General features: G+C 41.5%; 2 protein-coding genes across 18 annotated transcripts in view; one reads left to right on the top strand and one right to left on the bottom strand.

Moving 5' to 3' along the window:
- Positions 1 to 26,711, bottom strand: part of SP140 (SP140 nuclear body protein) — a 188,617-nt gene that overhangs the window by 76,621 nt on the left and 85,285 nt on the right. For 9 of the 13 annotated variants that reach the window (XM_055379686.2, XM_063695263.1, XM_031008426.3 and 6 more), the window contains exon 1: positions 10,529 to 10,662. In XM_055379686.2, coding sequence (XP_055235661.1) covers positions 10,529 to 10,587 — 59 coding nt within the window. In that variant the 5' untranslated portion in view covers positions 10,588 to 10,662. Of the gene's footprint in view, positions 1 to 5,916; positions 6,087 to 10,528; positions 10,839 to 22,321; positions 22,438 to 22,626; positions 22,743 to 26,711 lie in introns of those variants that run through there. The other 4 variants (XM_063695265.1, XM_063695264.1, XM_055379691.2 and 1 more) reach the window with 3 other exon arrangements.
- SP110 (SP110 nuclear body protein) overlaps positions 16,124 to 26,711 on the top strand; it is a 54,850-nt gene continuing 44,262 nt past the window's right edge. For 4 of the 5 annotated variants that reach the window (XM_063695268.1, XM_055379713.2, XM_063695267.1 and 1 more), the window contains exons 1-7: positions 16,294 to 16,529; positions 19,482 to 19,629; positions 21,279 to 21,447; positions 23,369 to 23,635; positions 23,966 to 24,049; positions 24,842 to 24,925; positions 26,388 to 26,465. In XM_063695268.1, the coding sequence (XP_063551338.1) occupies positions 19,483 to 19,629; positions 21,279 to 21,447; positions 23,369 to 23,635; positions 23,966 to 24,049; positions 24,842 to 24,925; positions 26,388 to 26,465 (829 nt within the window). In that variant the 5' untranslated portion in view covers positions 16,294 to 16,529; position 19,482. Of the gene's footprint in view, positions 16,530 to 19,481; positions 19,630 to 21,278; positions 21,448 to 23,368; positions 23,636 to 23,965; positions 24,050 to 24,841; positions 24,926 to 26,387; positions 26,466 to 26,711 lie in introns of all 5 variants that reach the window. The other variant, XM_004033315.5, reaches the window with a different exon arrangement.

The following is a 26,711-nucleotide window of genomic DNA, read 5'->3' as shown; positions in this document are numbered from 1 at the left end:
CTGTATATACACATCCTACTGGTTCTGTTTCTCTGGAGAACTTTAACTTACAGAGAAAGAAATAAAAATCTGGCTGAGATATTACAGAACCTAACACTGAACTGCAAGTCTTCTTAGTTAACAACAAAGAGAGGAAATCTCAGGAGATGTAAAGGAGATGTATCTCCTCCATCTGTAACTGCAAAAGGAGGGTGGCATTCTGCATCATAAAATTGGTTCAAAGACTCTCATCTGGTAAGGTTTGATTAAGAATACACAAGAAGGCCGGGCGCAGCGGCTCACGCCTGTAATCCCAGCACTTTGGGAGGCCGAGGCAGGCGGATCAAAAGGTCAGGAGATCGAGACCATCCTGGCCAACATGGTGAAACCTGTCTCTACTAAAAATACAAAAAATTAGCCGGGCGTGGTGGCAGGTGCCTGTAGTCCCAGCTACTCGAGAGGCTGAGACAGGAGAATGGCGTGAACCCAGGAGGTAGAGCTTGCAGTGAGCTGAGATCGTGCCACTGCACTCCAGCCTGAGTGACAGAGCAAGACTCCGTCTCAAAAAAAAAAAACAGTCACAAGAAAATCACTCTTTCTCCGGTCCAACATGGAGATTTGTGTGAATATGCAAAACTAGGACACATTAATCTGTCTAAACTTGGAGACCTCTGGATTTCAGACATTAAGGCTGTGCCTGGGAAACTAATTTTTAATCACAGAAGTTTGTAGTTCTGATTCCTACTTGCTACATTGTTCCCCTTGCTAATAGGCCTTAACAAATTTATCTGTATTTCTAAACGGTATGAAGACTTCCAGGATTTTTTTTTATCCCACCAGGAAATGGTCATTGGGACTTCCCATTCCTTAAACATGCATCAGGATAGAATAGAGGATCACTAAGATTTCCCATTCTCCAGACATGCACCATTTAACCATTGAATTCTTTTAGAAAAGAAAAAGCCTTCTGGTTTAAAATCATTGATTAATGACAACTGTTTTTCTCCTCTTTCACTAGAATATCTCCTAAAATGACAGTAAAGGAATTAAAGTTACAATGATGAAGAGACAGGAGTTAGATGAGAAATTTTAACCTAAGTATGAAAGAGTAAAAGTGGTCCGAGGGGTATCATTGCTATTGAAGGTGGAGGATGCTTCCTGAGGTCAGAAAAGGATCCAGCGTGTCCTGCAGCCTCCCAGAGATGCAGTGGTGGTTGAGAAGGAGATGCAGAGATGAAAATTGAGAGATTGTTTCAAAGGCAAAATTAAAAACAGTTTGCTCTATGACACAGAACACCCACAATCAGGCAGAAGACTGGAGGTTTCCTCTTAAGAAAAATATAAATGACTCAGAGAAAAGGCCTTTACCTTCAGGGATTTGGTATTTGCTCAGTGAAGCCCACAAGTTTGCAAGCCCATCTCATTAAATGGAGTTTCAAGTTTACTTTTCAGCATCTTGCTGGTAAGCATGAACAGACTACAACAGACCACAGCATTTGTGGAAACCTACAACATTAAGGAGTAAAACCAAGATAAGCAAAAGGCAAAAAATTACCCTAGCGGAAATACAGATGTTTCAGGGAACAAAAAAGAATTTCTAAACAACAAATATTATCACACAGAAAGAGAATATATTGTACCAAAAATTCCATGCAGAAAAGAAACAACCAGAAGATAAAACAGACGTTGGAAATTCAAAATGATTGTGAAATTTTTAAAAAGTGAATGAAAATTTTTATAAGATAAAGGAGGAAGAATTTCCCAGAACATATGGGGAAAGGCCCTAAAGGGAAAAATAGGTGAATTTGAAACCCTAAATGTCTAAAGCAATGATGCAAGCCTATAAACCTAGAGGTAAGAGGAAACTACTAAAAAAAGTGTATACCCATTCAATTCTTGAGAATGGGTCCAAAAAAATTAAAATGGAAAAATGTATACCTTATTCAATGATTCATGTATGAGGGCAGAAGCAATACTTAGATAGACAAGGACTCAAAAAATATTTTGCTCATGCACCTTCTGTGTTGGTCACACATTTTTCAATGTTCTTTTCTTCTGGGCCAAGGTAAGATTGTACCTCCCTTGGAGCAATGGGTATCACTCTGGCAGAAGAGCTCAGAGGCAGCACCTGGTTAGGCATGCTCTCTGTTCCTCTACCACAGTGACTGTCATTTCCGATGGGGTGGCTGCTCCTCAGCCAGAGACAGAGTCCAGGATGAGAGTCCTCTGTGTGGAGGCCTGGTGACCCGTTGAGATTTGGGAATCGTTTGTTCCTATAGAGCACCCTACTCCATTTTTACTGACACTGTGTGGGACGAATCATTTGATGATGTACTACATTAACAGAATCAAGAAATCAGTATCAGTAAAGCCTTATTGTAGAGGAACTGGAAGCATCACTAAAACCAGTTACAATACTGATGTCTCGAATGTATAAGTTATCTTAGAACAGTAATTCTCAAAGTGGGGTTTAGAGACCCCCTAGGATTGTGCAAGACCCTTTCAGGTGTCACCAAGTAAAACTCTTCACATAATAACATATTATTTTCCCTTTATCTTTCTCATTCTCTCATGAATATACAATGAAATTTTTCAGAGGCTAAATGGCCTGTGATGTCACAACGGATTGAATGCAGAAGCAGATAGGAGGGTCTAGCTGCCTTCTACTGATATTTAAAAGACGTATAAAAATGTAAAGCAATGCTAATCCTCTGGCTAATTTATTTCTATTTTGAAAAGTTTTATTATTTTTCATAAAAACACATCACATATTCACGGGTAATAAATTCACTACTATTATTTCTAAATGAATAAATACATATTTTAAGTGTTCAAAGTTTTAATTTCTAATATCGTAAATAGCAACAGATATAACCCAATAAACAAAAGCCAATTCTTTGGGGTTCTCGATAATTTTTAAAAATATAAAAATATCCTGAACCCAAATACTTGAGAAGCACTGTTCTAAGAAGAGAGGATATATAGTGCATATAATAAAATTATAGTAATTTCAATCTTAAACTTTAGATTCTATTTTAAAGTTTTTTTTGTTTTGTTTTGTTTTGAGACGGAATCTCGCTCTGTCACCCAGGCTGGAGTGCAGTGGTGCGATATCCTGGTAAAGTTTTTTAAATTGAGTGAGGACAAGTAAAAAATTGAGTTAAATAACTTATTTCAAATAAAAATTCAAATGATATAGTTATAAATTTGATGCTCTCGGTTAGAGAAATATACATTAAAGAATTAATTAGAAACCCAAGTGTAACAAATAGAGTCAAAATGAGGCTACAAACTTTACAAAATAATGAGAAAGAAAAACGTGCTATTTCTATTATAGAAAATAAAGAGGCATAAAATATAAAAATAAAAAATCCATAAGCAACAAGATATTTAAAACAGATTAAGCTACCATCTTAAATTATAAATGGTCAAAATAGAATCTAACTACAAGAGACATAACAGAGATAAAATAACATTAAAAATGTTAACAGTCAAAAGATGGATAAGTTTCATTAAGTAAATACAAATGAGAAAGAAGGTAAAACTCTCAATACTCACATTTAAAAAGTAAGATTAAAGATTACTAATGGGGAAATCTTTCAAGGCTGTTAAAAAACATCTTACTTCCAATCTTTAGCTTCTCAAGTAGATAAAAATAAAGGAACAAAGATACACAAAATGTAAGTTTTAAAAACTGGCAAAATTGATTTTTAATAACACTGTGTTAAACACACAAGATCATACCATGTATTTGGCCCTGAAGTAATTTCAACAAATAATAATGAAGAGAAATTGAACAGGTTACATGCTCTGGCTATAAGATAATACTACAATAAAACCAAAATTTAAAACAAAAAGAAAGTTCGTCTTAAGAAAAAAGTCTAAACTTCAAAAATGTAAAAGTTCACTAGACCTCTGGTTTCAGCTTCAACACGCAAAGACATTGGAAGTCATCGCTCCCATCCTCACAACAACAACAACAACCCCCTGCTGAACAAACTATGAATTAACAACTTTTCTTCTATCTCTCAAATAACCGAAGTCACAAGGCAAACTGCCCCAAAATCTGGAGATACAGGCAAATCCAGAGAATTAGCCAAGATCAACTATCTGAGGCAGCAGGCACTGAAGTCATAGGCTGGAAGGAACACATCAATGGTATGTTTGATGAATTGCTGGAGGCTGAGTGTGGAGGAGCATGAGCACGAGAAACTCCTGGGGGTCATCACCTCAGGGCAGGCCCCCAACCTTTTATGGATTTTACCTCCAGAAACCCCAAGAAAAATCTCTTTATCCTTCTGGCAAGAAGAGGGAAAAGAAAAGTTTTTAAAAAGCCAAAGCATTCTCCATGACAAGGGCCTGCTCTCCAGGGAAAGTGCTTTAACCATTCTAGGGGAAGGGTGACTACCAAAATCTAGCCCCTTCTGGCCATCTTGTCACTTCTAAAAAGGGTGGAGGTGAGGCTGGGCACGGTGGCTCACACCTGTAATCCCAGCATTTTGGGAGACTGAGACGGGTGGATCACAAAGCCAGGAGTTTGAGACCAGCCTGGCCAACATGGTGAAACCCTGTCTCTACTAAAAACACAAAAGAAAATTAGCTGGGCATGGTGGCAGGCACCTGTAACCTCTGCTACTCAGGAGGCAGAGGCAGGAGAATCACTTGAACCTAGGAGGCGGAAGTTGCAGGGAGCTGAGACCACGCCACTGCACTATAGCCTGGGCAACAAAGCAAGACTCCATCTCAAAAAATTTTAAAAAAGGGTGGAGGGAGAAATTCTTTTAAAAGTAATAATCCAAGGTGCAGTTCCATTAAAAGATCGAGACGTAATCATAAGATTATAGACCACTTCCCCTCTGACACGTTACCATTCCATCAACAGGGTTCCTGTATAATAAGAGCAGATTACAGCTGGAAGAACTACAAGAAACAGACTATTTAAAAAGGAGTTCTCAGAGAAACCCAGAGAAAGCAGGGGAAAGAAAAACAAGAACGCTAGAGGAATTTGACACCTCTGCCACCTACAGGTAGAACAAACATTAGATATGGCCCATTTCCTACCCAGATTAATATAAAACCTCACATTGAAGGCTTATTTCCCTCAGTTCCTATTACCTGACTTATAATGTCTGACTTAAAAAAAAAATTATAAGACATGCCAAAAGGCAAGAAGTAACACAGTGTGAAGAGACAAAGTAATCAGCAAAACCAGACTCAGATATGATGGATTTTCAAGTTTTTAGACAGAAATTTAAAATAACTATGGTTAGTTAATATGTTAAGGGCTCTAAAGAAAAAAGCAGACGATACGCATGAACAGATGGTTAAGTGAGCAGAAAGATGGCAACTCAAAGACATAATGAAAAATGAAATGCTAGAAATAAAAAACAATGTAACAGAAATGAAGAATACCTTTGATGAGCTCATCAGTAGCCTGGACATGGCCAAGGAAAGAATCAGTGAATTGAAGATATGTCAAAAGAAACTTCTCAAATAGAAATGTGAAGAGAAAAAAAAAGGAAAAAACGAAACAGAACACAATATCCAAGAATGCTGGAATAATTTCAGAAAGTGTGACAAATACGTAACTGGAATACGAGAAGGAGAAGAAAGAGAAAATAGAGCAGAAGAAATATTCAAGTAGTGATAGCCAAGAATTTTCCAAAAGTAATGACAGACAACAAACCACAGATTCAGGAAACTCATCAAACACCAAGCTGCATAAATATCAAATGATCTAGACTTAGACATATTGAAACCACCTTTGCAAAAATCATGACAGTGAGAGGAATCTAAATTAACTGATTCCTTCTTGCTTCTGACCTCACAAGCTGTCCTTGCTCATTCCTGGGCGTATGCCAAGCTAACAATGAGAAGAATTTAGTTTATAGTTTAACTTTAAAACAAAGATTATAACAATCCCTTCCCAAAACTTACCCCCTCCTTGCTCTGGGACCAAAACCACTTTTGTAAAACTAACAAATTGGATACAAGATTAGAATTATGGTTCAGGAGTCATGTAGCTGGAGGTCACATGATCCATAGCCATCGCAATTGCTCCTATAGATAACGTCAGTATTGTAAAACCTAAGACTGGGGTTTGAGGTATTTTTCAGACCTTGCATTCTAATGGAACAGCTAATACCACAGGATTGGTAACCAGGTCCTGTGACCCCTACCCAGGAAATGACTCAGCACAAGAACACAGCTTCAACCCCCTGTGATTTCATTCCCAACCTAAGCAATCAGCATTTCCCTGTTCCCCAGCCCCCTGTCTGCCTAACTATCCTTTAAAAAGCCTAGTCTCTGAATTCTTGGGGAGATGGATTTGAGAAACATCTCCCGCTTGGCTGGCCCTGCGATTATTAAATTCTCTCTCTCCTGCAACTCCTACTATTCTCAATGTGTGGCTTTTCTGGGCAGTGGACAAGAAGAGTCTAGTTTGGCAATTACAATTTTATATTCAAACTGCAGAATACGAAAGACAGAGAAAATATTGAAAAAAGCCAGGGGGTAGGGAAAAAAAACAAAAAACCCTTACCTGTGAAAGAACAAGGATAAAATTACATCAGATTTCTCATTAAAAACCATGCAAGCAAAGAAAGTGGAAAGAAATATTTAAAGTGATGAAAGAAAAAAAAAGCCTATGTAGGCTTCCATATCCTGTGAAATTAACCTTCCAAGTAAAGTAGAAATAAAGATTTTCTCAAACAAACAAAAACTGAGGAAATTCTTTGCCAGAAAGCCTACTCCATGTGAAAATGTTAAAAGAATTTCTTGACCATCCTGGCTAACATGGTGAAATCCCGTCTCTACTAAAAATACAAAAAATTAGCCAGGCGTGGTGGTGGGCGCCTGTAGTCCCAGCTACTCAGGAGGCTGAGGCAGGAGAATGACGTGAACCCAGGAGGCGGAGTGTGCAGAGAGCCGAGATTGCACCACTGTACTCCAGCCTGGGCAACAGAGCGAGACTCCATCTCAAAAAAAAAAAAAAAGAATTTCTTCATGCAAAGGGAAAAATGATGTGGGCCAGAAACTCAGATTTACATAGAGAAAGAAAGAGAACCAGAGAAGAAATAAATGCAGATATAATAAAATGTTTTCATTTTTCCTACTCCAAGTTAACCTAAAATGAAGCCATTTATTCAAATTAATAGAATCAACAACATATTGAGTGGTTATGGGACATAAATAAATGGAATGACTGGAAGCCCTCCTGTTCTTTTTAACATTGTCAGTCAATTCACAATGTTAAAAAGAACAGGAGGGCAGAATTTGGGACATTCAGTTGCATGGTGTATTCTCTACTCATGAAGTGATATAGTGTAATTTAAAATGGACATGATTCGCTGTAAATACATATTACAAACTTCAGGGAACCACTAAAAATGTTTTAAAGGAAGTATAATTGATATGCTAAGAAGGGAGAGAAAATAGAATCATAAAATGCTCAATTAAACCAGAAAAGGCAGGAAAAAAGGAAGAAAAGATAAAAACGATAGGTACAATGAAACATTTACAAATGTGGTAGATATTAATCTAACTATATTAATAATCACTTTAATGCCAATGGTCTAAAACACCAATTAAAAGACAAGAGATCAACAGAGTACATAAAAAACACAAAACACCTGACTATATGTTGTCTATAAGGAAGTCATTGTAAATATAAAAATACAGATAGGTTAAACATAAAGGGATGGAGCAAGATATACCATGCCAACATTAATCAAAGAAAAGGTATAGTAGCTATATCAATTTCAGACAAAGAAGCTTCAGAACAAGGAAAATTGTCAGGGATTAAAGAGGGACATTACATTATGATAAAAGGGTCAATTCTCCAAGAAGGTACATAATCCTTAATGTGTATGCAACTAACTAATGGCAAAATGTATGAGGCAAAAACTGATAGGACTATAAAGAGAAATAGACAAATTCACTACTATTATTGAAGGCTTCAACACTTCTTTTTTATTAATTGACATATCACACAGGCAGCAAAATCAGTAAGGGTGTAGTTGACCTGATGAGCAATAGCAATCAGCTTGGTCTAACTGACACTTATACGGTACTCCATTTAACAATAGCAGAATGCATGTGCTTTTTAAGCTCACATAGAATATTTGCCAAGATGTACTTCATTTTGGGCCATAAAACATACCTTAACAAATTTAAAAGAATAGAAATCCTAAAAGTTTGTTCTCAGACCATAAACTAGAAATCAGTAACAGAAAAACAGCTGGAAAATTCCAAAATATTTCCAGATTAACCAAAAGAGTTCTAGGGTCAAATAAGAAGTCCTAAAAGAAATTTAAAAATATTTTGAAGTAAATGAAAAGGAAAACAACTTATTAAAATGAATGGGATGCAACAAAAGCAGCACTTAGAAGGAAATGTATAGTATTAAATGCATACAATAGAAAAGAAGAAAGATCTAAGTCAATAATCTAAGCTTTCATCTGAGGAAACTAGAGAAAAAAGGAGCGATTTAAGCCTGATGCAAGCAGGAAAAAAAATTAAAATTAAAGTGGAAGTTAAAAAAATTGAAACAGGAAAACATTCGAGAAACTTAATGAGACCAAAAGCTGATTTTCTTTTCAAAGAGTTAATTAATAAACCTCTAGCCAGCCTAACAAAGAAAAAAATAGAGAAGACAGAAGTCATCAGAATGAAAGAAGGGTCATCACTATGAATTCCATGGACAATGGAAAGGTAATAAAGGAAAATTATGGACTCTACACCTACAAATTTGGTCACAGATGAAATGAACAAATTCTTTAAGAGGCAAACTAACCAAAACTTGCACAAGAGATAGGTTGTCTGAATAGGCCTACATCTATTAAAGAAATTTGAATCAATAATTAATAGCCCTCCAGAAAGGAAAGTACTAGGCCCGGATGGTATCACTAGCTAATCCTACCAGATATTTAAGGAAGAAATGACATCATCCTCCCCAATTTCTTCCAAAAATAAGAGCAGAGGCAACACTTCCTAACTCATTCTTTGAGGTTAGCATTAGCCCATTGTCACCTCTCAGTGCCGTCTTCTTCCTGCTTGGTGACCATGGGCTGGCTGGACTTTGAGCTCCGCTGGCTCATCTTCCCTTCACTAGAGAGCAAGTGAAAGAGAGATGACAGGGATGCCTGTCTGGGAGTGGTGGCACTGGGCACTGAAAACCAGTCTGGTGCCACCACTACTGCTGATAATAGCAACAGCTTTTGCTTTCTTGGGGCTGTACCAGCGCCAGAAGTAGCCTTAGCACAGAGTCCCAATTAGACAAGTTTCCATACATTTTTACATTCCACACATTTTCATTTTTATCAAGAATGTACAGTCATCCCTTGGTATCCAGAGGGAATTGGTTCCAGGACCCTCCATGGATACCAAAATCCATGGATGCTACAGTCCCTGATACAAAAGGTGTAGTATTTACATACAACCTATGCACATCCTCCTTTATATTTTAAATCATCTCTAGACTTATAATACCTAATACAATGTAAATGCTATACAAATAGTTATACTGTATTTTAAATTTTTATATTACTTTTTATTGTTGTTATTTATGTTTTTAATTTTTAGAAAATATTTTGCATTCATGGTTGGTTAGATCCATGGATACAGAATCCACAGATAAGAAGAAATGACTGTATTGATGTACTTGTCTTTTTTTTTTTTTTTTTTTTTTTTGAGATGGAGTTTCACTCTCGTTGCCCAGGCTAAAGTGTAATGGTGTGATCTTGGCTCACCAAAACCTCTGCCTCCCTGGTTCAAGCGATTATCCTGCCTCAGCCTCCTGAGTAGCTGGAATTACAGGCATACACCACCACACCCAGCTAATTTTGTATTTTTAGTAAAGACAGGGTTTCTCCATGTTGGTCAGGCTGGTCTCATTGTCTTACATTTTTTAAAGATGATTTCCAGGCTTCTCTGACCAGATATGTAAAACATACCAGAACAGAAGAATAAAAAAAGCAGAAGCAGCACTCACTCTCTACCTGCTTGCCTTTTTTGTTGGGTCTCATCTGCTTTCACTTCCCCCTACCAAGTATTCAGAGGTCCTGAAGTGATTCTAGGGCTAAGAGCCACATAGATGGGCTCAGAGCAGAACCGGTCCCCAACTACACAGCCTGGAAAGTGTGACAATAGACAGGCATTTGGATTTTAATTCTTCTAAAAGGATCTTTTTTAGACAGAGTTGTCTTTTGGAGTGGGGATAAAGGAGGCCTGGGGGAGAAGAGAGGGTTCAGAGGTCACGGGGAATCATCCAATCCTACACAAAGCCTCAGAAGGGGCATGATGTTCAAACAGCTCCAGTCCAGCCATTTGCAGATGTAAGAGAATAGGAAGATGATGTGAGTCACGGCATCCTTGAGTTTCTCCAACAGCCAATCCCTGCAATTTAAAAAATCTGATTGCCTCGTTATTTATTTGTAACCTAATTCTATTGTATACCTGTAGAGTGAAGCTGGGTAGACATTAAATAACAAGTATGAATGGGAACCCTACCAGAGATGAAGGACAGACGGGAAAGGAGACGATGACCCACCTGAAGTTGAGATTGCTGTCTCCACTTGCCATCTGCCCCTGCTGGCCCTGCTGGGCCATGAGCTTGGCCTAGGATCACACCCGATTCGATTTTCACTGCCCCGTTCCTTCCTGCAGCTCTGAGGTGAAGCTGCCAACTGCCCCTCGGTGCTCAGTCAAAGAGGAAAAGAAAAGTGAAATTGCCTAACTAGCTGACGTGGGTGCACCAACTCTACAGTCCTCCCTCCACCCAATCTCCATGACGTCTCTCAGTCAAGGGAGGAGGAGCAGAGCCAGCCCCACGAGGCCACAGAAGACAGGGTCACTTGTTCCTGCCAAGGAAAGAGGGTGGAAAAGTCATTCAACTCAAGCAGATCAAAGTTGTTTTGAGGTAAGGTGGCATCATGAGGAGGAAGTAAACTCTGTATTTGTCCCTACCCCTTGCTGAGGTGGCTGAGAAGGACAAGTGAAGACCAGACATTTAAAATCTTCAGTCAGGCTCCAGGGCTGGCCATGCACCTTAGTGAGCCTGGGCTGGATGGCTTAGGCCCAGTGTTCGGACATGGGGCCAGAGAGAACTGAAATAGCATGCATTATAAAGTGGGGGAGATGCTCTTAGCACTCCATGAAAGCAGACAGAAGTAAAAGACAACTCTCTCAACTCCTCCAGCCAAAGGCAAGTGCTGAGGTTGGGCAGAGAAGTGAGGTGCAATTCTAAGTTTTCTCAAATATGTGGGCACTTTACAACAGCAGCCAGGGGTGACTGGGAAAAAAATGAGCTTCAACCATTTCACTGAAATCTTGAGGAGAGTGACAGCCTTCTCACTGGAGGGGGAAAGGGTTTGGAGCTGAGATTATCTAGACCTTCAAGGACAATATGATACAGGAGGATAGCTGTATTACATTTATGTTTGCACACAATTTTTCATTTATACCCAGCCCTCATTCTGTAAAGGATTTGAAACAATTTACAAAAACACACTATATCAGCATAAAGTCGAGTGATAAACAAATGGAAGCAAAGGGCAAATATAAAAAACAAAACCACAGGACTAGAAATCCAGGCAGAAAAATGGGTCAAAGACAGGGGGCTGATGAGAGCCAGGGTATGGGTAGAATCCAGGGCCAGTGACAGAACAGTAGTGAGGATTGAAAAGCCAGAGGCAAAGCAGTATTTTTCCAAAACATGTGCTCCTGAATCCTACTTTTTCTGGTTCATTACACATATGCAAGGAAATTTGCATACATAAGTTTGCAAAATACAGAGTGCAAGAAATTTCTACCCCTTCCACACTTCTGCTTTCTTTCTACCAAAGGAACAAACACCAATCTGGTTGAGACAAACTCTAGAACACTGATGAGGACACCTTTTCCAGTATCTCTCTCTCTCTCCTCTCTCTCTCTCTCTCTGTCCTGTCTCTCCTCTGTCTCCCTCTCTCTCCCTCTCTCTCCCTCCCTCTCCCTCCCTCTTTAAAACAAGAAGGAAAAATATGCTGGGCTTCTGTTAGACACAGCTGTCCTCTGCTCCCAGTCTCCATGGGGCTCCAACAAGGCCTGGTACAGACTATACCGCCTGCTCCAGCATCCCCTCTCTCTCTTCTCTCTGCCCTTAGGCAGTAGGCAGACCCAGGACACCAATGAATTGGACATTTTTGAAAATGTGCCAGCTTCTTTTGCTTATAAGTACAAGGCCATTGGTGTTCCTCAGCTGACTGGTGGTAAGATTGGTACTTCAGGGGTACTGCTGCTACTATTAGAAAGCCCTACTTTGCAACACCATGCATTAGCCCAGGTAAGGATAGCCTGAAATTTCAGTTCTATTTCCCACTGTCTTGTTTTTCCCTATGCTCACTACAGAACCTCTCCTGGGTAAGGGATTCCTGGGCCAGGCATATGTAGGACCATCAGACCATCTCTGGTTCCCAATGTCTTCCTTTACTGCCACGTGACCTGTGGAGTCAGAAGGCTCCAGCCTGCCTCCTGGCTCTGTTCCCCCATCCAGATTTAGGCCAAGTAGGTCATAATCCCCAAAGGTAAATCAATGCTTTCATTCTACCTGGAAGATTTCTCTTCATTTTGCTAAGCATGCTAGAATCTGACACCTGGAATTGGGGAAATGAATTGTATAGAGTCTTGATCACAATCCAGTGCTGTAATTTAATTTGCCAACTTACCCCTATTTGCCCACGACTCCCAAATTCCTGACTCTGAACGCTAATGGGGATGTTCACTGTTTTTATGTCCAATTATGTCGGATAACCAATCCCAGATTGATCATATTTCCTTGAATATCTCTTGCCTGTAATTCAACCTCTGGTGCCCAACATTTTTATCAGTCAGGATTTGGGAGTAAAAGTAATCCAAACCGACTCTGGCTAACTCAGGCAAAAAGTCAATTTCTTAGAACTATATTGGGTAGCTCACAGAATGTATGGGAAAGCCAGAGGACTAGGTTAAGAAAGTAGGCAGTCCAGGCAGGTTATATTGACTCACTTGCCCTTTGTCATAATATAGTTGAAAGATATCTGGATCACCTGGACATCCCATAGAATGTCAGACTGGGCTGGGCATGGTGGCTCATGCCTGTAACCCCAGCACTTCGGGAGGCTGAGGCAGGCAGATCATGAGGTCAGGAGATCAAGACCATCCTGGCCAACATGGTGAAACCCCATCTCTACTAAAAATACAAAAATTAGCCAGGTATGGTGATGCGTGCCTGTAGTCCCAGCTACTCAAGAGGCTGAGGAAAGAGAATCACTTGAACCTGGGAGGCGGAGGTTGCAGTGAGCCAAGATTGCGCCACAGCACTCTAGCCTAGAGACAGACCGTGACTCTGTCTCAAAAAAAAAAAAAAAAGAATGTCAGACTGATTGATGACGTCATGCTGATCAGACAGGATGAGCAAGATCTTGGTGGCTAGCATACCTGCTAAAGAAGAATAAATTACTGACCCACAACAACAGGGATGAATCTCAAAAGCATGATGATGAGGAAAAGAAAGCCATACACCAAAAATGCATTCCATGTGCCTTCATTGATAAAAAAAAAACAAAAAAACTTTAATACACACAAAACTAATCTGTGGTGATAGAAAGCAGATCAGTGGTTGCCTGGTGCTGGCCTTAAGGAGGGGATTGTTTGCAAAGGTCACAGGGAACTTTCTAGGGTAACAGAAATGGTCTGTATCTTTTTTTTTTTTTTTGAGACAGGGTCTCACTCTGTCACTGCTCACCAGAGACTGGACCTCCTGGGCTCAAGCAATTCTCCCACTTCTGTCTCCCTGATAGCGGGGACCACAGGTGTATGCCAACATGCCCAATTAATTTTAAAAAATGTATTTTTGTAGAGATGAAGTCTTGCTCTGTTGTCCAGGCTGGTCTCAAACACCTGGGCTCAAGCGATCCTCCTGCCTTGACTTTCCAGAATGCTGGGATTATAGGCACAAGCAACTCTCCCAGCCTAGAAATGGTCTACATCTTGACTGGTGTAGTAACTACATTTGGTAAAATGTACATTACAATGAATAAATTTTATACCTCAATAAAATGGAGCTAAAAAGAATTATGTATAATTTATCTCAGTACATAATCACTAGCATGTGAATTAACAGGTGAAGTTTTCCCATTATTACCATGTTCTCAAGCATGCATTTTTTTTTTTTTTTTTTTTTTTTTGAGGCGGGATCTCACTCTGTTGCTCAGCTGAACTGCTGTGGCGCAGTCTCAGCTCACTGCAACCTCCAGCTCCTGAGTTCAAGCGATTCTCATGCCTCAGCCTCCCGAGTAGCTCGGATTACAGGCATGTGCCACCACGCCCAGCTAATTTTTTTGTGTTTTTAGTAGAGACGGGATTTTGCCATGTTGGCAAGGCTGGTCTTGAATTCCTGGCCTCAAGTGATCTGCCTGCCTCAGCTTCCCAAAGTGCTAGCTAAGCTACAGGCCTGAGCCACTGTGCCCAGCCAAGCATATATGGCTTAGTATAAACATCTTTCATCCTCATTCGCAGCTGTCTTTTTTTCATGTAACAATTTTTGCCTGATTTGACATTGACTTTATTTTCCCACTCCTGCTTTACTTTTGTTTGTTTGTTTTGCATTTGCCTGGTGTATCTCTGAATAGATCTAAAGGAAGAAGTTCTTGCTGCCAGGATCCTCAGATGCCCATGAAGGGGCTTTCCAGGTGATGGGGAGGGGCTTCAGGTAAGTGACATGTGACATTTGCATAAAATAACCTTAATTCCTTTACCACCGCCATCCCCTGCATCACAGCACTGTATGTTACTGCGTGCTGAGGCATCAATGCACCCTCTCCTCAGCTGTTAGCATTGAATTTTTCCTGGCTGTGGCTTCCATGCCTGTTTCACCCACAGCCATTACCTGCAAGGCCGGGTCTGCTATTCTGTACACACTAGGGTGGGATATGCTGTTTGTGCCTGCATAGAAGGGCTTGCTCTTATGCAGTTAGCCTTGGTTTCAAAGCTTCTTAAACTTTAGATCCATGTCTCCCATCTTTTATCTGAGGAGTTTGTGGATGTTCTGGTAGGGGAACTTGTGGGTCAAATACATTTGAGAATTATTGATTTAATCAAAGTTACATAGAATTCTTTTTTTTTTTTTTTTTCAAGATGGAGTCTTGCTCTGTCACCCAGGCTGGAGTGCAGTGGTGAGATCTCAGCTCACTGCAACCTCCACCTCCTGGGTTCAAGCAATTCTCCTGCCTCAGCCTCCCAAGTAGCCGGGATTACAGGTTCCCGCCACCACATCTGGCTAATTTTTGTATTTTTAGTAGAGATGGGGTTTCACCATGTTGACCAGGATGGTCTCAAACTCCTGACCTTGTGATCCGCCCACCTCAGCCTCCCAAAGTGCTGGGATTACAGGCGTGAGCCACCGAGCCTAGCCCAAAGTTACACAGATTTCTATAGTGCAGTGGTGCAATCATAGCTCACCGCAGCCTTGAACTCCTGGGTTCAAGCAAGTCTCCAGCCTCAGCCTCCTCAGTAACTAGGACTACAAGGTGCATGCCACCACACCCAGTTAATTTTTTATTTTTTTATTTTATGTAGAGTTGGGGTCTCACTATGTTGCCCAGACTGGTCTCAAACTCCTAGGCTCAAGCAATCCTCCCATCTTGGCCTCATAAAGTGCTGGGATTATAGGCATGAGCCACTGTGCCTGGCCAATAGTTTAGGATTTTTCATAGGCCCCACATGTCGATGTACATTAGGGATCTTTAAAAGGGCCATGAGAAGGGGTGTCCCTGCCAGCCCTTGAGTTACTGCTCTCTGGAATCAGCAGGTCCCAGTTCTGCCTCAGACTCCTGGCTCCCAACTACCTGCCCAGCTCTCAGCCATTTTTCTGCCTGGAGGTCTGCCTGCCTCTGCACAATTCCAGTTCATGTGCAGGTTCCCTTTCATTTCAATTTCTTCATGTAATAATCTTATCCTGACAAGTTCTAGGCATTTCTGGCACATTCTCTTTTTTTGTGTGTTGTTAGAGTTTGATAACACACTGGACAAATTCCAGTGAATTTATTCAGTTATGTAAACGTCACCACAATCCAATTTGAGAACATTTTCATCAACCTAAAATGTACAGAATGAGGACAAGTCATGGGAAAATAGATGTGGTTAGGGAAGCATTTGGACGCTGAGTTCCCAGTTCCTATTGCCGCTGGGGCTGTACCCTTATGCCTCCTCCTCCCATACCTCTCTCTCTGGGCTGATCCCAACTGGCAGCACGCCCTCCCCCAAACCCCAACTGCCAAGACGTCCTGGGAGCCTCACAAGTGCCCATGAGGAGGTGGAGAGAGACTGCAGGCACCGACCTGCCTTCAGCTTCCGGCTTGGCAAACTCCGAAAACTTTCACTTTTCTTTTCTCGGAAGCCTGGCCCCTTACTGCGTTTGTCAAAGCACAGACTTCCTGTTTTGCCTGCTAGCATCTCCCTGTAAGTCTCCCAATCTTGAGGAGTGATCCCTGTCCCAGCCCCTGGAAAGGGGCAGGAACGACAAACTCAAAGTCCAGGTGAGTTTCTGTCTTTGCTGCTTTATTCTTCGCTCTTGGTGACTGCAGCTCTTAGAGTTAACTTCCCGGCAGCAGCTGCAGGGTGGAGTTCAACTATTTAAACTCTAAGGCTCTCTCAGAGCTCAGACATGTGGTACTTATTAGGAGACTGTTAAAAGGGGGCACATGGAGGGAACACTGATACCTCTTTTTTTCGCCATAGAGTCCAGCCTGTTATTGTGAATGGAGCCGAGATTTGCCCTCTACCCTCACCTAAGCTCTGATCCTACACTGCCCGCAATAGGCGGCTCATCTGTTATCCAATGTGTAAATGACTAGAGGTACTTGGGAAGCTGGTGGAAAAGAAAAAATGAGAGTACATTTAATTTCGTCTCTAGTGTATCATGAACTTTTTATATATTTTCTCTAAACACATGATTATTTCCTTGAAATAAATTATTAGAAGTGGAAATTCAAAGGAGCACATGTTTTAGGACATTTGACACTGATTACTAAATCAGCCTCCAGAACATTTGGACCTGTTGACCTTCCCACTCACAGTGTCTGAGATTATTGCTATTATTTTCTATCTTGGCCAATTTGATAGACAAATATGTTATCAAATTGTCTTCATTTACACTTTTTTTGTTTGTTTTTTGTTGTTGTTGTTGTTGTTGTTTTCTGAGATGGAGTCTCGCTCTGTCACCCAGGCTGGAGTGCAATGGCACCATCTCAGATCACTGCAACCTCCACCTCCCAGGTTCAAGCGATTCTCCTGCCTCAGCCTCCTGAGTAACTGGGACTACAGATGTGCACCACCACGCCCAGCTAATTTTTGTATTTTTAGTAGAGACAGGGTTTCACCATGTTGGCCAGGCTGGTCTCGAACTCCTGACCTCAGCTGATCCGCCCACCTCAACCTCCCAAAGTGCTGGGATTACAGGCATGAGCCACCATGCCTGGCCTTCTTTATGCTTTCTACTAGCTAGTTAACATGCTTATCGTATATTCATTGCACATTTGGCTTATTCTTTTATCACTCTCTGTTCATGTATTTTGCTTTTTTATTTTCTAGTTGGATGTTTGTCTTTTGCTTATTCGTTTGCAAAATCTCTTTACATAATAAAAATCTGAACAGTCATATATGAGATGTAGTATCTTGCATAGAAAGAAACAGGGCTTTAGAGTCAGACAAGCTCTGCTTTGCCACTGAATACCTTGGGTGAGTTACTAAACCTCTCTGTGCCTCCCTTTCATCTTTGGGACTCGTGACAGATGAAGAATGAGGAAGCTCTGGACTTCCTGTTCCGAGCGCTGCTGTAGAATGAATTGTTCTAAAAGGAGCCTCCAAGACCCCTTCCTCTTCTTAGTATATGTTTACTCTGACTTTCTCTGACTTTGCACTGATCTTTGCACTATCTCCTTCCCCTGTGCATATTGTGGATAGTAGATTTCTCTCCTATCTGTTCTCTATCTTCCAAGACTTCTTCACCACCACAGACTCTCAATGGCATCTTTTCTTGTTTTCCTATGCTATTGCGGATTATTCTTTTCATGAGTATTTTTTTCTGCCAAGTTAAAAAAATTGGGGAATGAGGAGAAAGAGACTAGGGTGCTTAATCTGCCACTGGGATTAAATCCCTGGAAACAGTTGTTAATTACAATTTACTTTTCTGTTCAACACAAAATGAAGTTGGAAAAGTGGAATCCATGTTTGTTCTGTTTGTTAAAAACTCTCAAGTTGATTGAATGTTTTGTTAGTGCTTTTCCTTTTCTTGACAATTTGTCAAGAATGTCATTTGTAAACTTTCTTCCCATTATAACCTATTGATATCTCCTCACAGTCCATAAATGGCCAATCTTTAATACATGCTGCATGGGCATGGGAAAAGGAACATGTCTGAGACATGAAATGGTTACAGTGAACAAGTCAGTTAAGTCACTTTGACTAAGTATGCCTTTCTCAGCCCTCATGCTTTTATTTATGCTTGGCCCATTTGTGTTGAAGATTGGGAGTGGTTCGTTAAAGTTTCCAAATATTACCAGGTTTCCAGCTGAACTCTACCCATTTTAGGGTGGTCCCTGTTGCATGAGCATTGCTAGTTAATGGCTTCAGCTGCAGCCCAGGTCATCTTGTTTAACCCAGATCAGTGTGGCCATAGAACACATAGTTAGCACTGTAAGCCTGGAATCAGGATTTGCTCCCAGCTCTTCCACTCTCTAGTTGTGCAACCCTGGGGCAAGTTATTAAACCTTTCTATGTCTCAGTTCCTCAATAGTATAAACAGGTGCAGTCATAGGAACCACCTCGCAAGGGTTTTATGAAAATCAGATAAGTTACTGCATATGAAACCCTTAGAACAAAGTCTGGCACACAGGAAACACTCTATAAATATTAGCTACTTTTAATACCTTCCTTATGTTTACCTGCAGCGCCTTGGGATTCTGTCATTATATTTTCAGTCACTCTCAGCCTCCATTGTTGCTGGGAATTGTCATTGTTTCCTATACCCATGAGCCTTTTAGGCAGACATTGCTTTGCAGGCTACTAAGGATGCCTTTGGGACCAGAATGCTTACCTTTAAATCTGCCCATTTAATGCAGAGAGAAGCTTCCCACATTCCTCAAGGTTTTGCTTCTATTTTTTTTTTTTCTTGAGATGGAGTCTCACTCTGTCACCCAGGCTGGAGTGCAGTGGCACAATCTTGGCTCACTGCAACCTCCACCTCCCGGGTTCAAGCGATTTTCCCGCCTCAGCCTCCCAAGTAGCTGGGACTACAGGCGTGCGCCACCACACCCAGCTAATTTTTGTATTTTTAGTAGAGACAGGGTTTCACCATGTTGGCCAGGATAGTCTCAATCTCTTGACCTCAGGTGATCCACCCACCTCGGCCTCCCAAAGTGCCGGGATTACAGGCATGAGCCACCGCACCCAGCCTTTGCTTCTATTTTTTATCATGCCTCTTTCCATAGGATGTTCACCATGACAAGAGCCATGGAAGAGGCTCTTTTTCAGCACTTCATGCACCAGAAGCTGGGGATCGCCTATGCCATACACAAGCCATTTCCCTTCTTTGAAGGCCTCCTAGACAACTCCATCATCACTAAGAGAATGTACATGGTGAGTCATGTTGAACCCTTCCATGGCAGCCCAGCCCCCACCAATATGCCTGATTAGTAAAGTCTCAAACCACAAACCACCAGGGCTTCCAGAGTTTGGAAGGCCCAGCCCAGGCATGTTCATTATCACAGAAGGTGGGGGTGGTTAGGAGAGAGGGTGTCATAGGGGCTATATTGGTTTCTAGGGTGTCATAAGGACTGCTGTAACAATGACTACAAACCAGGTAGCTTAAAACAACAGAAATATATTCTCTCAGGTGTGGAGGCCAGAAGTCCAAAATCAAGGTGTTGACAGGGTTGGTTCCTTCTAGAGGCCCTGAGGAGAATCCGATACCTGCCTATCTCCTAGCTTCTGGTGGCTGTTGGAAATCCTTAGTGTGATGCATCACTCTAATATGTTTTCATCTCTACATCACCTCTCTTTTGAGTCTTCTACGTAATCTTCTGAGGACACTTGGATTTAGGGTCACCCTAATCAAAGATGATTTTATCTCAAGATCCTTAATTTAATTACAACTGCAAAGACACTTTTTCCAAATAAGTTCACATTCACAGATTCTAGATGGATATATCTTGGCTGAGATATATCCATCCAACATTCAACTCACTACAGGCATCATCCCAATTTATAACAGCTTATATTGCTCACAGTGCATTCTGATGTGAGACAGGCAGGCACTGGGAGATATGCTATGTGGACAAAAGTGGACCTATTTTTATATAATTTTGGTTTTTAAAAGCATTAATTGAGCCCTAGACTCAAGGAAGTGCCAATAATCTTCCCTTAGTCTTAGTCTGGTTGGCCCCAACTCCCTCTTCAGATCACAGCCCAGAGAGCACTCCTCAGAGACATCTCCTTGGCCAACTCATCTCATGAAGACCCCTTAGTTATTCAGTTCCATAGCAATCTATGCTTTCCCTCCGTAACACTACTCTCAATTGTAAATGGGTATTTATTTGTGTTTATTAATGCTCATCTTCTCCACTTGACAGTGCCTACCCTGACCCCCAAATATAGGCAACTCCATGTTGGTCTTATTCAGTGCTGTGTACCCAAAGACTCGCTGACCGAGCCTAGTAGATGTTCAATAATTATTTGCGATCAGTTCTCTCTTGCCGTATTTCTCCTTTTGTCCATCCTCTAGGCAAGGAAAATTCTCAGGGTGACTTCTCTGTGGCTGGAATCCATTCAGGCTTATCTCAAGTTTGAGAGACACAGAGAGAGACTGAGCAGAGGCTAACAAGCAACCAGCAGAATTGCCTCTGTGACCATCACTAGAACCATTGCTGAAGTATCCTGCCCACAGCTTTAAAGAATCAATTACATAGTAGCATCCTTTAACTCCACTTTCCTTCCTTCAAATTTCTCTCGTCTCAAATGTGCCTGAAAGTTGGATTCAGAATATAGACTTACTTTAAGAAAGCTAAAGTATTTATTTTTGTTGCTAGTCATCCAAATATGTGTCAAGTTTCAAAAATAAGCATGTAAAACTGTGACCGCTCTACCTTAGAGAATGTGACTATATATTTTATGTTGAATTTCTTCTTAAAAGAGTAAGGTAGCTTTCTTAAAACTTAGAAAACCATAAATGTATAACTTCCCATTCAATTTTATAGTCATTTATAAAAACCTTCACTCCATTTTTAAAGGAATCTCTGGAAGCCTGTAGAAATTTGATCCCTGTATCCAGAGTGGTGCACAACATTCTCACCCAACTGGAGAGGACTTTTAACCTGTCTCTTCTGGTGACATTGTTCAGTCAAATTAACCTGCGTGAATATCCCAATCTGGTGATGATTTACAGAAGCTTCAAACGTGGTAATGAGATTTCTCAAGTGCTTTTTGCATTTAAAAAGTTGCTGTGGTAAAAGTCTGGGTTTACTTCTAGCCCTGTGGAATATGCACGTTAATCCCCCGCTTTCTCTCTGGGGAGGAATGGACCATATTCTCTCATTGGTACAGCTGCAGGAGCAGCCCCTTGCTAAAGCTGATCCCAACTCTCTAAGATGAACTTCTAGAGGACATAAACATTTCTTACGTGATCTATGAATTTGGAAAAAAATCATACAATTTGGCATACTGGAAAATCTATAGGGAATGCATAAGGTGACAGAAATGCAAAGTTACAGAGATCAGGTCTGGTGGAAGGACAAGGAGAGCCAGGGAGGAAGAAAAATGAATATGGACGGATAATAATAAGTATCTTTTTTTGGTGCCTTATCGCAAACACTTTATTTGATTATCTCATATCATCTTTAAAACAACCCTTTGAAGTCATTTTTAACCCCATTTGACTGACAGAGAAATTAAAGCCCAGAGGTAATCTTCCCAAAATTACTTGTTGGTTAAGAAGCAGAGCAAGAGTCCTACTTGGGTCTCCCAATACCAGGGCCCAAGATTTTAACCACTAGTTCAGACAAGGACAGCTGGAAGGCAGATTGTAAAGCCAGAGAAGGGAAAAAAGGTAGCTACAGAGAAAGGGAGTGAATCACAAACATAGCCACAGAAAGAGAGGGTCTGAGAAAGAATGGATCATGAAGTACGTAGAGAAAGAAAAGAGACTGGATAAATAAAGGAGTAGGAAAAAGAACAGTGGCAGAGTTGGGAAGAAATCAGCCAGGGAAAGAGAGAGGCAGTAAAGTCATTTTAGGTTGGAAGTAAAACACTGTGGCCAAATCACATGTTCACTTACCTCAGAACAACAAGCAAAGGACCACCAGCTCACATTGGATATTTTCATTAGTGGAATCACCATTGTTGACAGTTCCTCCTTTGCTCTCTGACACTTCACCATCAAATGGCTTCCCCCTAAAGGGAGAGATGATTTCTTGAGCTAAATGGACAGTGAAAGGGGCAAGTCCACCTCCAGGTAGGGGCAGCTACAGAGGGCCCACCGTCCTGGCAGCATCTGGGCAATACTAGGAGAGGCATGGCCTTAAAGGCTATGGTAAGAACATCTGAGAACCATGGGGACCCACACACTGATGTGCCCCTGACCTGGCTGAGCTTCAGTCATCTTCCAGGATCTTCAACTTGATGATTTTGTTCTGGATCCCTTTCCAAAATTTGAAGTTACTTTCCTTTTTCCATTCACTGGTTGAGACCATTTACTTCTGAAATAAATGATGGAGAAGAATCTTAAGAGAAACCTAGCACTAGCCATGCAAGGGAATAGCATGCGGAAAGCCAACGGTCTGGGGTATTGTGGATGGGAGAGAAAGCTGGGTGTGACCAGATCACAGGGTACAATAGAAGGCACAGAAGCTGACTCTGCAGAAATGAGCCGAAACCAGAATATAAATGTCCTAATACACCCTGCTAAGGAATTTTTATTTTCTCTTGTTTGCTTTGGGGAAGTATGATCTGTTTATTTATTAAAACAGAGACCTCTTTTAAAACTATAGCATGTTCATTATTGACTAAATTATATGACACCAAGATTAAAGAAAAGTTAAATCCCTGGGTACAAACCCAAACTCAACTTTTATGTGTGAAACCATTTTGGTATCAGATCAGGGCTTAGATGCACTTATTATAGCACTCAATGCCCAAACCAGATAAATAAAATATTAAGGGGCCACAAATGGATAATGATGACAATGAATCAGTTCTCTGCACCTGGGGGACAATGAATAACTCCATGCCCCCATCCTATTGGAAGGCATGTATTAAGAAATCTCCTTCCCCAAGTAATTCTGAGTCTCCAGGGTACTGATGTGCGTCCCTTCACCAATCCCAGTTGGTGCTTCCTATGAACGGCAGAGCAGAGACACACCAATCCTACTTGAAGCCCCAACTGGCCTAGCAGAAGGAAGCTCCCTCCATACCCCACTGGCGCTGCCCCCACCACAACCCCCTCAACCAAGCTGTTCACCCTGTGCGCCAAGAGTCAGTGAGCCTGGAACATCCTCGCAGCAAAGTGATGAGATCCTGAGTGAGTCGCCCAGCCCATCTGACCCTGTCCTGCCTCTCCCTGGACTCATCCAGGAGGGAAGAAGCACTTCAGGTGAGAAACAGATCCCATCCAACACCTGTATATCCTCAGCCTAAGGTGCCTGTGCCATGTTGCCTCCAATCCCAGCGTCTTGACTTTTATTGTCCTAGTTCTTCTCTTGCACCCACCTACCCAAACACAACCCTTTTCAAGAGGGATTATGAGCACTGCCGGGGGGTGGGTAAGACCTAGAGTCCAGAACACCTGCTTCCCACTCCCGGGACATTCCAACCCTCTGCCCTTGTGCCTTGATGCTCTATCTGCCCCAGGCACTTTTAACATTCACTCTTCTCCCTGACATCCAGTCCCTGCAATCTGTAATAATTTCCTTTCCTCCTTCAGTGACCGATGACAAGTTAACATCCAAAATGAATGCGGAAGAAGACTCAGAAGAGATGCCCAGCCTCCTCACTAGCACTGTGCAAGGTAACACTGACTGGGGCTGATACCGCTTAGCTCAAGGTGACTGTGAAGGGAGAACATGCGTCTGCCAACCAAGAGGCTATGGTGGGAACCCTGGGAAAAAGAACTGGGCAATACAAAGGAAAAGAAACAGAAGGGGCCAATTCACCAACGCAGCAATGCAAAACAAACCAACAACCAAAACACCATTCTGAATTGACAAGTGACCTGCGTAACACTCACACTAGTGACCCTTAGCTGATTCCTCACCCACACCTGATTATGGGGGCCTTAGAGTTTCAACATTCTTCATTTTTATATGGTTTGGATTCTAAGAACAATGTTATCAAAATTACTAGAAAAGATGATAAAATGTTTAAAGGTCTGCTAGACCTAATATTTAGCTTCTCAAATGTATCACTTGTCCTCCCCAAACCATCATCATAATGGAGTTTGATTACATTAAATGTAAGAATGGTATGATATTGGGCATTGCCAAAAATGATATCACGGATTCTGAGCTCTCCAGTACTGAGAAGAGGGGTCCTCTTTGATCCAAATAATATTGCATCCACTCCTCTAATACCTACCATCCAAAAAGGTTAACATAATCAGGAAGCTAACAGCAATGGAAGAACAAGTGGCTAATTGAGAGTGAACGGTTGCTTACTTTCCCACTCTATGCCATCCTTTCCCAGGCCTTGGTTGCTGTTACCCCGTCATTTTTACTTGTTGGAATAGAGCATTCTCTTTCCTCCTCATTCTGGTCCCTGCTTGCTGTTCCTGAGATCTAAAACTTTTTCTTCCTCCATTCAGTGGCCAGTGACAACCTGATCCCCCAAATAAGAGATAAAGAAGACCCTCAAGAGATGCCCCACTCTCCCTTGGGCTCTATGCCAGGTAATCTTGGTTTGGTCAACCTAAAAGCTTGCCTTTGTTTCTGTGTTTACTAAGAGGAAAAGCCATTCGGCTCTTCTAGAGAGGGGGCTCTCCTCCTGCCTCTCAGCAATCTTGGCCCAGCTTCCAGTTCACCCAGCACTTGGGAGCTTGAACAGGCAGGAGACCTGACCTCTGAATGGATACAGAGTCCCTGGGGGAGGGCAAAGGAGGCAAGTCTGGAAAAGGTAGATTTGGATAGGGCCACGGATGATGATGGACAGAGCCCCACCAGTGCCTGTAGGTTTGGACTCCAAATGCCACAAAGCACCTGAAAGGGAAACATTCACCTGCCACAAAGGGTTGTGGCAGGAACCCCAGGGGAAAGAACAGGGAACTGAGTCAGGCTGGACTGTTTGACAGAGCCACTCTTCTGAGGCCACTTCAATAAAGTAGTGCTCAAAACTGCTCTGTCAAAATGCGAAGCAAATGAACAAAAACACTGTGTGGCCCTAATAGTGAATTGGTGCAGCAGACATGGATGGTCCTCCTTCCAAGCCCCCACCTGACTGTGGGGAATTTTCACTTTCAACCCTGGTCATTTCTATATCATTTGGAGTTTAAGAGTTGATATTATGAATATAATTTGAAAGGTAATAAATTATTCCAAAGGTCTAATGACTGCTTGCCACCTGCCTCAGTCACCTATTCCTAAGCAGGCCAGCATTTGAGACCAATCTCAATGCAGTGTGTAAAGAAAAAGGTGACAGCTTCATGTGAGATGAGCCTTTATTTGTTATGGCTTCAAGTTCTCTGTCTTTCTTTGTGCAGCAAAAACTAGCAGAGCTTTATATGTCTTTGCTGTTAACAGGTGCTAGCAAGCACAGGCTAGCTCCTGCTTTCTTCAGACAATCCTTATATACAGAAATATATAAGGCACTTAGCCTTCTCCACTATTTCTCCAAGTAAAATAACCACAGATAGAGCAGTTAAAGAATATCCATACACAGACGTCAAAGCAATAAGATGTATTTTTCATATAGCAAAGACATTCCCCTTCATTATGGACATCAGATTTCAATATCACCACCTTCCGCTCTCAGCTTCATTCCTTGAGCAGGGGCTGCTGGGAGCAGAAACTATGTGACTATAGTCATGATACCCAGCACAGTTTATTCCTGCAATTTCCATTCATTGCACCTTCTTCACTCACTTCTCTTCCATCCATAAGATAATCTCTCTAAAAGGATCAGACTGAGCCTCTGCTGTGGGGCAGTTGTGCCCTAGTTCCCTGTGATGGTCGCACAGGTAACAATAACCACAAGTTGGTAAAAATCAAGACAGAGCCAGGGAATTCTTAGGGCAAGCAGATTCCCAGCCCTGGGCTGCATGTACTTTCTACTTTTCTAGTTCTTGCATTGACTTCCCTCAGTACTTTCTCTTCACTGGATCTGAGCTCTGAAATGACTTATATTTCTTTTGTCAGAGATAAGAGATAATTCTCCAGAACCAAATGACCCAGAAGAGCACCAGGAGGTGTCCAGCACACCTTCAGACAAGAAAGGTAAGAAAAGCCTTTCTTCTGTAAAGGTCAGAAGGGTGAATTCAGAGTTGCTTTCTGTTTTTCTGACTGTATCTTGTCAAGAGCACCACTATGTGACCACAGTCCTGATGCCACACACAGTTCGTTTCTGCAGTTTCCATTCACTGCATCTTCCAAAAAGGCCTTTATGAAAATTATCAGGAAACCAGAAGGCATTTGGGGGTATTGAAATATGCCATTGGAATTGCCTGTTCTGAAAAAATCAAT

Source organism: Gorilla gorilla, chromosome 11 (genome assembly GCF_029281585.2).
Source record: "Gorilla gorilla gorilla isolate KB3781 chromosome 11, NHGRI_mGorGor1-v2.1_pri, whole genome shotgun sequence".
NCBI lineage: Eukaryota > Metazoa > Chordata > Mammalia > Primates > Hominidae > Gorilla > Gorilla gorilla.
This window is presented reverse-complemented; position numbering and strand designations above follow the sequence as displayed.